The 15,448-nt window shown below is 38.4% G+C and overlaps 1 protein-coding gene across 1 annotated transcript; it reads right to left on the bottom strand.

The window, feature by feature from the left end:
- Positions 1-246: 246 nt before the first annotated feature.
- Positions 247-14,826, bottom strand: BET1 (Bet1 golgi vesicular membrane trafficking protein). Its single transcript, XM_061413461.1, has 4 exons — positions 14,644-14,826; positions 9,394-9,518; positions 2,846-2,902; positions 247-1,436 (listed from the first exon to the last, which is right to left on the bottom strand). Exons 1-4 carry the CDS (start codon positions 14,660-14,662, stop codon positions 1,281-1,283), a joined length of 357 nt encoding a protein of 118 aa, XP_061269445.1. The 5' UTR covers positions 14,663-14,826; the 3' UTR covers positions 247-1,280.
- Positions 14,827-15,448: the final 622 nt, after the last annotated feature.

Genomic DNA, 15,448 nt, shown 5'->3' on the forward strand with positions numbered 1-15,448 from the left:
TTCCCATATTTGATGTTTTCCCCAAATTTTATTTCTGGAAGTACTTTTTCTTAGGGGTCCCCAAGCAGAAGGAAGAAAGAATTAAATAGATTTTTGAAATTGTTGTCATGATTTATCTCGTTTGTTTGAACCAAGTAGTGAAATAATACATTAAGCTTTCCTGAGTTTGTTGTGAGTTTTCAGAACCACTTCTTGGTTTGTGGGGGAAAAAAAAGACTTGAACAAAGAAGCAACAAAGTCAATTAATATATTTTATTAAAAGTTTTATTTTTGAAGCCCATCAATGAGCAAATTCCAAAACAGTAGCAATACAGACAATTTCACAACATTTTGACATCTACTTAGCAGTCCATTTTTGCAAATGTTTCCTATAAACAAATACACTGGATTAAAACAACTGTGCCCTTAACCCCAAGTTCAATGCCTGAGTATTTATTTTGAGCACATAATAAAGCAGAGGCAATTACTTTTCCTGAACATTTTATTTCCATTCAGAGCTTAGCAATTACTTTAGCTTCACATTATTCTGTCATAAATGATAACCAAATGGCCTATCTGAGTGGCTAAAATCATAAAACTATTATAAGCCAAGTCAATGTTATATATATACAAAGTTAATATAAAATGACAACTATACTGGTACACACTTGTTTTGGATCCTACTAGAAATATGCCAAAATAACAAGTTTTAGTAAAGACTGAGGTCCTTGGGTAGAGGGGGGGAAGAAGAGTCATATCATCAAAAATTATTAGGAAAACTGCAGGTTAAAAAAAAAATCAGCCTACAATTTAAACAAAATAAAGGAGGAAAGAAGAGTACAACATTGGGGCGATGACAATCCAGGAAACACACTCCCCATCCATCACAGACTTGCTCACCACCTCAAGAGCACAGCACCAGGCTCTTTAGGCACTGCCACTCTCCCAGTAAGTTTCTTTATGTGGAACAGAAACCTACATTTATGATCACAACAGAATTTTATAACTGCTCTTTCATCTCACAGCAAAAAACAGGAAAAAAGTGTTAGGGCCAGAGTGAACCTCAGAACATCTCAGTACCCCTGAAAATAGGGGCAAAAAGTGAATCATTAAGAAACAGTATCCAAAGAGCACTGTATTATCTGGTGTGATTTATAAAACAAGATTCAGTACTCTTTGATGGGAAGAGCCATAGTAGCTGAAATTTAGGAATGTTTTGATGCTGATTTTTTTTTTTTTTTACTGATGTGGTACTCCAAGCTGTTAAGTTGGAACAAATTCCAAACTCACACTGACTCGCATCACCTCAGTTTAATAATCCAGTAAATGACAAAAAAGACAAATAATGAGAACAGCATCATATAGCAGAGCAACTTCGTTTGGCTTCCTCTGGATAAAAGCTTCAGTTTTCCCATAGTTTTACCTAGAAATCCAGTTGTAGAATCAAACTGTGAATCCTGTGAGGAAAAAAGGAAAACATAATGGTTGGATTCTAACATTCTACATATGCATATTTGAGTAATTTAATATACAGTTATTAGAATACACTTTTAATGACATATTCTGGAGCCTGTGTATAACTTGGATAATCAACCTGATTACTCCATGCAAAATAATTTTCTCAATAAATAAGCTCTTTCATTATCCAATAAACATTTTTTCAGCTCCAGAGTAATTCAAAATCCCAAAGTATTTAGGTCTTATTCCAATTATGTGGATTAAAAAACATTAACAATAAAAGTAAGAGGTTCATCTACCATCACACAGGTTTCCCCCTCATTTTGTTGGAGGTATCACTCTCCAAGGTTAAATTCCCAGTACAGCAATTTATCCACTGAATATGGTTAGCAGTTAAATCTACCTTTACTTTTCAGACCCTTTTGTTTAGGAAGCTGACTTCGAAGATCAGCAGAATCTATTAAAAGTTAAGAGCCTATCATGCAGCGGTAGTAAACTGTGGCAAAGACTTCAAATATGGATGGGGAAAAGCTGCCACATTAAAACACAGCTAGAAAAGTCCTGAAGGGGAGAGAACTGCGCATGATTTGGAAAGACCGCACTTTTTTAGAAATCTCAATAACCTGGGATGTAAGGTCCTGACATAACGATAGCCTCTGTACAGTTCAGGTTCTGGGCAGCTTAAGCACTTTACATGAATAGTTCTTCCCTAGGGCTATGCAACAGAATCACCTGGGATGTAAAATATTATCAAAATACATATACCGAGCGACGCCCCCTCCCTAAAACTCTCAATCAGTATATTTCAAGTGAGAACCAGGCATGGATATTTTCAAAGTTCCTCAAGTGATTCTCATGTACAACCTTCACTAGAAAATTTTCAGTGCAATATTCATTTTTAAATAGTACAATTTTAAAAGCATTTGAAGAAACTAGGGACGGTCCAGAGGAGTTTGACGTTCAAAATGAACAGTAAGGAATAAAAAGAGCCTCTAGCAAGGAAAGGCATACCTTACTGAGCTTGCTTAGAGAGAAAAGGCTTGGGGATGTTACTATATTCAGTCCTATTGACTCGTTCACAGTGATCCTTAGGAGATCAAGCAGAAGACAGGTTTACATTAAGTGAAAGACATTTGGTTGACTGGATATAAAGCATTTACTTGGCAGTCTATATCCGCTGAGATCTTAAAGACGGCTTGAAATAGTCATTGTCCCGAGTCTCTAACAGTGTTCTAAATACAAGATAAAATATACACTCACTCCTACCTCCTCCTCCTACTCATGTGGGTTAGGCGAGATGAAAAATGTAAAAAGTAAAAATAGGGCAGAAACAACTCTTAGAGTTATTCCAAGCCAAATTTGAGAATATCCAGTCAAGTTTCTTAAAGTTAAAATCATAACCACTTACCATTTCAGCTAATAATTTATTTTGATGTTTAACTTCATGCCCTATTTCAATGGAAAGCTACAAAGAAGAAAGCATAAACATTATTACTTACCTAAATGTTTTTAAGTGTTATAAACTAAAAACAACAATGCCATTCTAAGCATAAATGTTTTCTCAAATAAAACTGTCTTAAAAATATAAAGTATACTTTATTCTTTGGTTATTTTTCCCACTGAAATTAATAAAAACTAACTTAGAAATTAAATGTCCACTTTTAAATGATGGGTGTATCTAAGAAGTCATAACAAAGAAAATTAGAAAATATCTGTAGCAGAATAAAAGTGAAGAGAATTTATCAGAATTTGTTGCATGCAGTGAAGCTGATCAATGCAATTAAATTCAACATGGAATCTTGAATAAGGGATGAAAACAAATAATGAACACTAGCATAAAATTTTGTGAAATTTGGATAAAAGCTGTAGTTAATAACACTGTATCATATGTTAATTTCCTTTTTTTTTAACATAGTATATATGGGGTTTTTAAAGTATCTTTGATATTAAGTTCTCAGTTTGATATTAACTTCACATTTAAATGCTTTGCTCTCTGCAATCACCCTGTTTTTTCGATCTTTTAACTTTGTTGAGGCTTTCAATGGCCAAGTCAAAGATCTCTCTTGGGAAATGTCCCATTGCACTTGAAAATATGTGGGTTATTTTCAAATATCTTTTGATACTGATCTATAACATAATTCCACAGTGGTAAGAGAACAGACACTGTATGATTTCAATACCTTTAGGCCATCAAGTTTCTGCACTTGGTCTTATCCTCTGGATATGCTTCAGTGTCTCCTAGTTTATAGTCTATGGGAACTTGATAGAATTCATATCATTATGTGTGAAAACTGTATAAATCTTAATTATATTGAATTGGCTCACAGTGTTTTCAAGTCTACTATATCGTTCTACTTTTCTGTCTATTCATTCTATTCATTTTTGAGAGTTTGATAGTGAAAATTCAACTAAAAGTCTTAATCTACATAATTAATTGTAATATATAGTGGAAATATTATTCATTCTGTATTTTCCAAGTCTCCTATAAAGTTACCTTAGTTTCATAATTAAAAAGAAAACCAATTTAGAATCTCTATTCCTTCTCAACTATAGACATTGTGTCTCTCTGTTCTTCATTTTGATTTAAACTTAATATTCAATTCCATCTTTTAATTTAGGTACATGTTTCTTTCCTGTCCTCTTATCCTTGAATTCTTTTTTCTCTCTTTATATCATTCACACAATAGCATTTGTTTGTATATTTCTTCATTTACATTTTAAAAATGTTATCTAAGTTCCCATATTAAGTTCAGATATAAGTAATATTTTCCTAATGAATGTGACATTACTTTGACTATAAGCCTAAATTAATTATTTCTTTAGATTGTAAAGGTATTGTTTCTTCAAAATTTGATAACAAATTGGAAAAAATTTACAAGTTAGTGTTACCCACATCATGAAGCTATGCAAAGAAGAGGCTGAGTCTGAATGAAGATTCAAATCAAAACCTATCTAATACTTCATATGATAAATTCATCAAAGACTTCACTTCTAAAATAGCTGAATAAATACACTACTACTAAATCTTGGAAACTACTAAAAATCATGGTAAACCACTGCAAATATTGTCCTCAACTTATTTTGTAAGTATCTGGGGTAATATCAACACAAAATCATTCTAGGATTCTATAGATCAGAATATAAGCTTTTCCACAAAATTTAACAATTCAGAAATAATAAAGCAACTATGAAACTAGCCAGCCCAAATTGCCTAACTACTTTTACAACTGTCATTCATGCAGGGAAAGAAATATGCATGAGAAAAAGGCTTTCTTCTAACAAGGAGCCTAAAATATCAATATTGGAATTAAAAAAAATCATTTAATTCTTAATTTCCTCCAAAATGTTGTATTTTCTAAGTTATTAACATTATACAATATTGCTTAGTTCATAGATCAACTCCTTTTGATTTAATTAGACCTTGAAAACAATACTCATTTCAGGAGATAACAGTCTCTAGGCTGAAATACAATTCAATTTTCCAAAGACTAATGAACTATCAATTAAGTTTTGGCAACATAAGCTTCCAATGAATGCTCTATAAGTGTACCACACATGTTTATTTTAAGGCATAATCAAAACTATCTTTTTGTAATTCCTTTATTTAATACATATTAACTCAATACACTATAAGGAAATACGTTAAGTGCTATGCAGAATGTAAAACTACAGTAGAAAACGCTGTATTCTGATAAATGTTTTTTACATACAAATAATTCCAATGCAGATCGTTATGCAATAAGTGCTACAGAAATGGTACAAATGATCTTACGTTCACAAGGAAAAGGTTAGGTTTATGTGGTGATCAGCTGAAGCCTGGAGGAGAGAAGGTGAAAAGAAGAGATGGAGCCTTTCAGATGGGTAAGACTTCAGCCAGGGTCAGGAGGGAGAGGGTGCCCTAGGCAAGGGGACTGCATGACCCAAGATGCAGGAGTGGGAGGGCGACAGCGCGCACAGGGCACGAGGGATGCACAAATCCGTCTGGCAGCAGCACGCACACATTCTGAAGCACAGGAGGTGAGGTCTAAAATGCTGGGGCAATCTCTGCAGAACCTGTCTCATCAAGCTACAGAGTGGGAACTTCATTTCTTACATCATGGGAGGCCACTAAGACTTCTGGGAGTGTAGAATGCAATTTAAAAAATACTCTAAAAACCAAGGAGATGACTGTGATGACTACTGGGTGTAGCTCAGACCAAAACATACGAAAAATGGGAAACAGGTTAAAAGGCTTTCCCAATAGTCCACTGAAGAAAACCCAGGCAAAGTATTAGAAACAGGAAGGTCAAAATAGGAACAGTAGAGAGAAAGAACATAGGACTTGGTGACTGACACGAGGTTCAAAGGCAAAAACACAAAAGACTGAGATTTGTAGCTTTTTGAGACTAGAAGAAGAAAAGTCAGAAGATGGGCTGCTTGGGGGTGGAAGGTAGAATGCTCTGAGATTTTACTACATTGTAATTGTACTGTAGTATTGCAAAATACTACAAGCAGTATTTTAGATTTAACCACCAAAAAAAGCTGAAGTTAAAAAATATATATATATATAACTTCAGCTTTTTTTGGTGGTTAAATATATATATATATTTATATATATAAATATATACACACCATAAGTTTTGACATTTTCTAATCTGTACTCAGATTGTGTTTAAATTTTGAGTCACGTTGCTAAAACTTAACTGATATTTCATTAGTTTTTGGAAAGTAGAATTGTATTCAGCCTGGAGACTGTTATATTCTGAAATTAATACTATTTTCAAGGTCTTAATAAATAAATAGGAATTGATTATTGAACTAACAATATCATATAATGTTAATAATTTGGAAAATACAACATTTGGAGGAAATTAAGAATTACTTGAGTTTTAATACCAATATTGATAATTTAGGCTTCTTATTAAAAGAAAGCTTTTTTTCTCATGGAAATTTCTTTCCCTGGAATAAATGACAGTTGTATTAAAGAAAGTACAGTACTTGCATGCAATCACAAAAACGTAAGAATGATCTGTTTGTTTCGAAGGCAAACCATTCAATATCACAGTAATCCATGTCTATGCCCTGACCAGTAACACTGAAGAAGCTGAAGTAGCTGAAGCAGAATGGTTCTATGAAGACCTACAAGGCCTTTTAGAACTAACACCCAAAAAAGATGTCCTTTTCATTATAGGGGACTGGAATGCAAAAGTATGAAGTCAAAAAACACCTGGAGTAACAGGCAAATTTGGCCTTGGAGTACAGAATGAAGCAGGGCAAAGGCTAATGTAGTTCTGCCAAGAGAACACACTGGTCATAGCAAACACCCTCTTCCAACAACACAAGAGAAGACTCTACACATGGACATCATCAGATGGTCAACACCAAAATCAGATTGATTATATTCTTTGCAGCCGAAGATAGAGATGCTGTATACAGTCAGCAAAAACAAGACCAGGAGCTGACTGTGGCTCGGATCATGAACTCCTTATTGCCAAATTCAGACATTGAAGAAAGTAGGGAAAACCACTAGACCATTCAGGTATGACCTAAATCATATCCCTTATGATTATACAGTGGAAGTGAGAAATAGATTTAAGGGACTAGATCTGATAGACAGAGTGCCTGAAGAACTATAGATGAAGGTTCGTGACATTGTACAGGAGATGGGAATGAAGACCATCCTCAAGAAAAAGAAATGCAAAAAAGCAAAATGGCTGTCTGAGGAGGCCTTACAAATAGCTAGGAAAACAAGGGAAGTGAAAAGCAAAGGAGAAAAGGAAAGATATAGGCCTCTGAATGCAGAGTTCCAAAGAACAGCAAGGAGAGATAAGAAAGCCTTCCTCAGCGATCAGTGCAAAGAAATAGAGGAAAACATTAGACTGGGAAAGAATAGAGATCTCTTCAAGAAAATTAGAGATAGCAAGGGAACTTTTCATGTAAAGATGGGCTCAATAAAGGACAGAAATGGTATGGACCTAACAGAAGCAAAAGATATTAAGAAGAGGGAGCAAGAATACACAGAAGAACTGTTCAGAAAAGATCTTCATGACCCAGATAATCACGATGGTGTGATCACTCACCTAGAGCCAGACATCCTGGGATGTGAAGTCAAGTGGGCCTTAGGAAGCATCACTACGAACAAAGCTAGTGAGGTGATGGAACTCAAGTTAAGCTATTTCAAATCCTAAAAGATGATGCTGTGAAAGTGCTGCACTCAATATGCCAGCAAATTTGGACAACTCAGCAGTGGCCACAGAACTGGAAAAGGTCAGTTTTCATTCCAATCCCCCAAAAAAGGTAATGCCAAAGAATGTTCAAACTACCGCACAATTGCACTCATCTCACACGCTAGCAAAGTAATGCTCAAAATTCTCCAAGCCAGGCTTCAGCAATACATGAACCGTGAACTTCCTGATGTTCAAGTAGGATTTAGAAAAGGCAGAGGAACCAGGGATCAAATTGCCAACATCTGTTGGATAATCGAAAAAGCAAGAGAGTTCCAGAAAAACATCTATTTCTGCTTTATTGACTATGCCAAAGCCTTTGACTGTGTGGATCACAATAAACTGGAAATTTTTGAAAGAAATGGGAATACCAGTCCACCTAACCTGCCTCCTGTGAAATCTGTATCCAGATCAAGAAGCAACAGTTAGAACTGGACATGGAACAACAGACTGGGTTCAAATAGGAAAAGGAGTACGTCAAGGCTGTATATTGTCACCCTGCTTATTTAACTTTTATGCAGAGTACATCATGAGAAATGCTGGGTTGGAAGAAGCACAAGCTGAAATAAAGATTTCTGGGAGAAATATCAGTAACCTCAGATATGCAGATGACATCACCCTTACGGCAGAAAGTGAAGAGGAACTAGAGAGCCTCTTGATGAAAGTGAAAGAGGAGAGTGAAAAAGTTGGCTTAAAGGTCAACATTCAGAAAACTAAGATCATGGTATCCAGTCCCATCACTTCATGGCAAATAGATGGGGACACAGTGGAAACAGTGGCTGACTTTAATTTTGGGGCTCCAAAATCACTGCAGATGGTGACTGCAGCCATGAAATTAAAAGACACTTACTCCTTGGAAGGAAAGTTATGACCAACCTAGACAGCGTATTATAAAGCAGAGACATTACTTTGTCAACAAAGGTCCGTCTCGTCAAGGCTATGGTTTTTCCAGTGGTCATGTATGGATATGAGAGTTGGACTGTAAAGAAAGCTGAGCGCCGAAGAATTGATGCTTTTGAATTGTGTTGTTGGAGAAGACTCTTGAGAGTCCCTTGGACTGCAAAGAGATCCAACCAGTCTATCCTAAAGGAGACCAGTCCTGGGTGTTCATTGGAAGGACTGATGTTGAAGCTGAAAATCCAATACTTTCGCAACCTGATGCAAAGAGCTGACTCATTTGCAAAGACCCTGATGTTGGGAAAGATTAAGGGCAGGAGGAGAAGGGGACGACAGAGGATGAGATGGTTGGATGGCATCACCGACTCAATGGACATGAGTTCGGGTAAACTCCACGAGTTGGTGATGGACAGGGAGGCCTGGTGTGCTGCAGTCCATGGCGTCACAAAGAGTCGGACACAACTAAGTGACTGAACTGAATTTAGGTGATCTGGGCTATCTAGGTGCTTTATTATCCCTGAATTGTTAAATCTAGGGGGAAAGCGCATATCACTGAACTATACCGTTTTGTGGGACTAAATCCCCTATGCCAGTAAAAATAAACATTTTTAAACTGTTTTAATTTGTACTGGAGTACAGCCAATTAACAATATTGTGACAGTGCAGGTGAACTGCCAAGGGACTCAATGGATACACATATATCCGTTCTCCTGCATACAACCCTCTCATCCAGGCTGCCACACACATTGAGCAGAGTTCCCTGTACTGTACACTAAGTCCTTGTTGGTTATCCATTTTAAATATAGCAGCGTGTACATGTCATGTACAAACTGAAAAGTACCTGTTATATACTTACAGATTTTATCGCAGTTACTTTGTTTCTCAGACTTTCCGTGAGTCTCTCGTTCTCCTCTTCACAGGCACTATACCCACTATTAGGATAGCCATAGTTCCCATAGTTGCCAGGGGGTACTCCTTCACCTGCAAGGATCAGTTCTGAGCAGAGTTGTAGCAAAAACAAGTCCCTTCTGAAACCCTGACTAGAAAGAACCGAAAAAGACCCCTGGAGGCCACTGGCAGACAGACCAGGTATGTCTGTAATACTCACACTTCAAATGAACTTTAAAAATTAATAACCAGTGCCAGTGCACCAGCCCCAAGCATCCAGGATCGTGCATCGAACCTGGACTGGCAACTCGTTTCATACATGATATTATACATGTTTCAATGTCATTCTCCCAGAGGGATGGTATGGAGAGGGAGGAGGGAGGAGGGTTCCGGATGGGGAACACATGTATACCTGTGGCGGATTCATTTCGATATTTGGCAAAACTAATACAATATTATAAAGTTTAAAAATAAAATAAAATTTAAAAAAAATAAATAAAAATTAATAACCAAACAGAGTTCAGAACAACTCTAATAACCTCTCTTAAGCAAAGGATACTGAATTCAGCTCAATACGCATTTGTTGACTGCTTACTGATTGCCCACAAAACTGTGAAATACACACTGATATATAAGGGTATTCTGGACATATTTCCTGCTCTCTAGAACTACACCATTAAACACACACCCCTAAAATTAGTAACATCAACTACCTATGGAAGAATCTTGGCTGTGCAGGGAAAGGCAGAGACAGGATAATACAACAGGACGGAGTTAATGGTAGAGGGAAGGTCCTTTATGGGCAGCTCTTTTAAACAGAAGCGAGCGAAAATAACTTATGGAGAATATTAACTCAGATTTAAGAGGAAGACTCATTCATTCTTCAACAAATACTTGATAAACTATCATGCATCAGATCCCTTGTTCTTTCTAGGTGCTATCAATACTTTTCAGAGCTCTTCTTGTAGGGAAGAACACTGGGATACAGGACAACAGTCCCAGGCACTGCCCAATATAACCTGATATTCATCCGGCACTCCAACAGGTGGAGTGAGCCTTGAACAGTGAATACATGTACTAACACGTTGGAGGACTGAGAAAGGAAAGCATAGTTGAGGGTATTACTTAACTGCATTTAAAAGAGAAAAAAAAACTGTTGACAATTTTCTCAGTGAAATAAGAGAAAAGCCTGTCTTTGAAAAATGGTGATCTTTTGGGGGAAAAAAACTGTAGAGAATAATGGAGGAAAATAACGGGTTGTACAGGATTACTACAGGGGTAAAGCAATTGTGGCTGAGGCAATTATACTGTAGTGTGATTTTTCACCTGGATGTGTGATTTTTCTGCAGAAAAACTGATCAGCCTATATCAGCCCATGAGAACCTGGAGGGTTGGACTGAAACAAGAGTTGGAGTGCAGTGCTGGGGCTGCTGAAGAACAGAGCCCCAAGACGTTGAGATTCCTTGTCAAAAGAGTAGGTGATATATATGGATTCTGGGGACTAGACTGGACAAGGATTGTACTGGCAATGGAAGCCCGGCTCTATGGAGGAAAGGGATAATACAGAGACTAGAGGCCTCCATCTACTCAGAGGGAATGAAGTGGCTCTGACAGTAAGATGGAAGTGCAGAAAGTAGCAGGCATCACTGGTGACTGATGGAAGTGTCGGAAAGTGAACAGAAAGCTCTTTCCAGGCATAGTAAAACTCACTTTCTCTAAAAAGCAAAATCCTCTTTTGAATTCTTACAGTTCTGACTATACATAACACTAATATCATGCTCTGGACTGCACTCCAAGGGCAGAACCTAAATTTGTTCTGCCCATGGCTATAGATCCCCCCCAAACATATATACACAGCAAGGCACAGCCAGTAAATACTTGTAAATGAACCAACTAATGAACAGAATCTGAAATCAGTTATTCAGCTTTGAATGTGTCTGCCTTTGTCAACAGTGGGGTCATAAGCTTCTTTGAGGACAAAAGCGGCGTCTCAGCCTGTTTCTGTATCCCTGTATCTAACAAGTACTTCGAGCAGGAGACACACAATCTCTACCACCAAAAAACCACAACAAAATGTTAAACAAGTATATTACTGGGGAGAAAGAATTGCCTTTCTCAAATTTCCAATTGCTGATCCATCATCTACAAAGTTCTCTAAGTGTGCCATTGTACAACGGAAGGACAAGTGACTACACATAATATTTCCCTCTACTCAACAATTAAAAGAATCATTTAAAAAATGCATTCTCATCCTATTCACCAATGATATGCTATACAAAGTCTACTTCAATAAAGACCAAAATCCTTAAAGGAAATAAAAATCTCTTCATATTTTATACGATTAATATGCTACATAAATAATGTTCACCCAGTAAGTCATTACTGACTGGTTGAATTAACCACTTGACAACTTCCCCAAGGAATTCAGTTCTAAATTAGTGGCTATTTGTTTCCATTTCCTTCATTATTATTTTTGCATATCTTATTTTTATTTTTAGAGTTCTTCTGCACTGTTCCATTTATTAAAAGTGAAATTCCCATTTTATTTATTGTCCAGAAAGCTTTCAAAGCACCTTCTCCCATTAAAGAGTTAATCTTCCCCCACACTATCATCCATTCCCAGTATTTTAAAAAAAAAAAATCAAAAGTTAGGAGTTGTTATTCCAAGTTTAGCCACTTGTTTTGTGACTATACTGGCATGAAAATTTGTAGGAAAGCTAATGGGGGTCAAAGATAATCCTCACACTGTGTCCATAAGCAAATGCTACTTCTGCACAGTTTGTATCATAAATGAACCGAGTCACTTAGACAGTCATGTGAACTGTGGGCCTGCAGAGGGAAATGGCAACCCAGTCCAGTATCCTTGCCTGGAAAATTCCCTGGACAGAGGAGTCTGGCAGGCTATAGGTCTTGGGGTCACAAAGAGTTAGGCCCGACTGAGGCACCAAGCATGCAGATGAAGTGCGGGGGGCTTCTCTACATGAATATTTATCAGATTAATGACCCCAATACACATTGATACTTAAAAAAGAAAAAAAGCTCTTGTCACATCATGTCACATCACTCCAATGTAATTTACAACAACAGACACCTAAGGAATCATCTTTCCTCCTCTCAACTACAGGGGAGTTTAAAAACAAACTAAAACAAAAACACTCTATCCTAGAGATTCTAACTTAGTTGGTCTGGGCTGGGGTCCAGGTATTCAAGCCTTAAAAGCTCTCTAGGTGATTCTAGTACACAGTCAGGGCTCAGAACCACCATCTCTCAAGTTCTTCTCTCTGCACTTTCACAGCATACTGCTGCACAAAACTTTCAAAAAGGCCCAAAGACCTACTGATGAGATCCAAATTCTTTGACCTGGTACTCAAAGGTCTCCACATGGTTGGTTCTGGTTCTATGTTTCCTACTTCAACCGAATTGGTTTAATCATAATCCCTTAAACACATCATTCATAATTCTAGATTCTAGTCCTACAATTGTTTTGGTGCAAGGAGAGGGTCACCCTTCCAACTGGAAACAAACTCTCCTACACTTTGCTATTTAAGCTGCAGTTGAGGCTTCTATGTCCACACAAATTACCAAGCACTCTCTGTGAAATCCCTGGGATATTCACGGCCTGTAGAACTTATTTGGTATTTGGTTGTATAGCTAACACCTTGTACTATAACTTATCTTTGTACATATTTCTACTCCTCAACTAGATTAGAAGCTTGGGGAACATGAACAGAGCTACACAGGACTGCGTGTGAGTGCTCAGTCCTGACTGACTCTTTGTGACCCCATGGACTGTAGCCCACCAGGCTCCTCTGTCCATGGGATTTTCCAGGCAAGAATACTGGAGTGGGTTCTTTCTTCAGGGGATCTTCCTGACCCAGGGATCGAACCTGCATCTTGTGTGCACCTCCAGCACTGGCAGGTGGATTCTCTACCACTAAGCCACAGGGAAGCTACAAAGGACTGTATACCTACAGCTTACGCAAATACACAATAAATGTTTGCTGTCATTAATGATAAAAAGGAAACTCATTTAGGCATATAAAACTACACTTACCCATGGTGGATTCATGTTGATGTATGGCAAAACCAATATTGTAAAGTAAAAAAATAAATAAATAATAAAAATGCAGTACACACACACACAAAAGAAACTATACTTGTTCAAAATGAGTTATTTTTTTTTCTATACAATTTACCCAGCCAATTTTCCTTTTATGACCCAAGTATTCACAAAAACTACATTTTTCAAGAGCTTTTTCTCATACTACAATTTACTAATCAATGTACATGCCTCGAGTTACTGGCAACTTTCACTAACTTTAAATACCTGACACTTTTGAATAACTTTTTTTCCATCGAATTATAAGAATTGAAAAAGGTAACAAACATTATCCTTTTTCAAGTATTTCATATATTTTCTCAGGCCTACTGTATACTAATATGGCAGGTTTCTTCTTCTTTTTCCCAGTCATCTCTTAATAGTTCCAGAACCAGAAAATGCTGTTTTAATGGATTTGTGCTGTAACAGCCCACTGTAAATTCTTGTGCCTAATTTGTTCTGCTGCTTGGTGAACTACTTTCTAGGCCAAAAGTCAAGAACAAATGCTAAGTCACCAGGTATTACTACATTCTACCGTCTTACCAGTGGAACAAGGGTGAGATAAGAAATGTTCTGGGTAAAATGGCCTTTGACTCCGAAGATCCACATCACGGCCTTTAACAAAAATGACACTTGGGTTTACCTGTGAAACTCACTGTTACCAGGCTAATACGGTTATTATCAGTGTGCTTTGCATGCAACAGTCTTCAAACTTCACTTCTGAAGAAACTAACATTAGGTCCAGTAGAGAGAAGCGAAGACAGACTTCAGCAACTATGGAAACTCAGCAATTTCCATAACCGCGCTCAGTCAGTAACACTACAAAAAAACTCCTCACTGCGTTGGTACCTGTACATACCTCACCCCGAGTTCTCCACTATTCCATCTAAACCTACCATCCATAACTTGAGACAGAACCAAACTTAAGGAACCCCCTAGGATCTGGAACAAACGGTGGTGTTTCCACTTGACACCACTTCCAAAGACTCCTCCATACACCCTGCTCTCTGCCTCAGGTTCCAGAGACAAGAGGCCAGTCCGATTTCCACCCCCCCGCGCCCCTGCGCCCAGCACCGCCAGCTCTAGGGTCCCGAACTTCGAATCTCAGCCTCTTCTTACCCAGGCCTGCACGCCTCATCCTGCCAGAGGAGCGGGGGAAAAGGCGAGCAGAGGGGTGGGTAGGAAGAGGCCAAGGACCACCTCAGGACCAGTGCCCGGCGAAACAGCAACTTCTTCCTCCAATGCGCCACGACATCAGTAGAGTCTAAACACCGCGCTGGCTGATGGCGTCACCCAAGGCGCTTACTGGCGCCCTGCGCAGCGGCTTGAACGGCATTCTGGGAAATATAGTTCGCCGCCGAGGCCGACCGTGAGGCCGGGACTTGGAGTGAACCCGGGTGAAGAAGTGGGCGGGGCTCCCGGCAAAGGGGCGCGTCTGCTTCAGCTGCCACTCAGGACCTGGGACTCAGACTCCGGACCTGGGACGCTGGATCTCCGCTCCTGGACTGGCTCTTTCTCTCAGCTGCCGGACCCCGAATTTAAATCAGTACATCTGTCCTTCCCAGACCATGAGAGGATGGTTAACTTCTCTTTCCTGATTCCGCCTCTCACTGCCTGTCACCACGAGTTAGTTCAGGTAAAGTCGAAGAAAACTTTATCCAAGTTTCTGGTCTCACACATAAGTAATCTAAGAGCCATTGAAGGGACGGAAGAGGGGTAGCCAGTTGGTGCCCGGGTCACCCAGTGGTGTAGAGTAAAACCAAGCCCCTAGTACTAGGATCCTGTTCTATTGAACTAGTCGATCAAATTAGTAACTGGGTCTCCTCAGAGGCAGTGGAGGTTTCATTTGCTTTACTGAGTTGGTTGCATTTCTAGAAAGAATCACAGCCATTAGTTAAGGGACTGAAAGACCCTTAAACATCCC

Source organism: Bos javanicus, chromosome 4, assembly GCF_032452875.1.
Source record: "Bos javanicus breed banteng chromosome 4, ARS-OSU_banteng_1.0, whole genome shotgun sequence".
In the NCBI taxonomy this organism is placed as follows: Eukaryota; Metazoa; Chordata; class Mammalia; order Artiodactyla; family Bovidae; genus Bos; species Bos javanicus.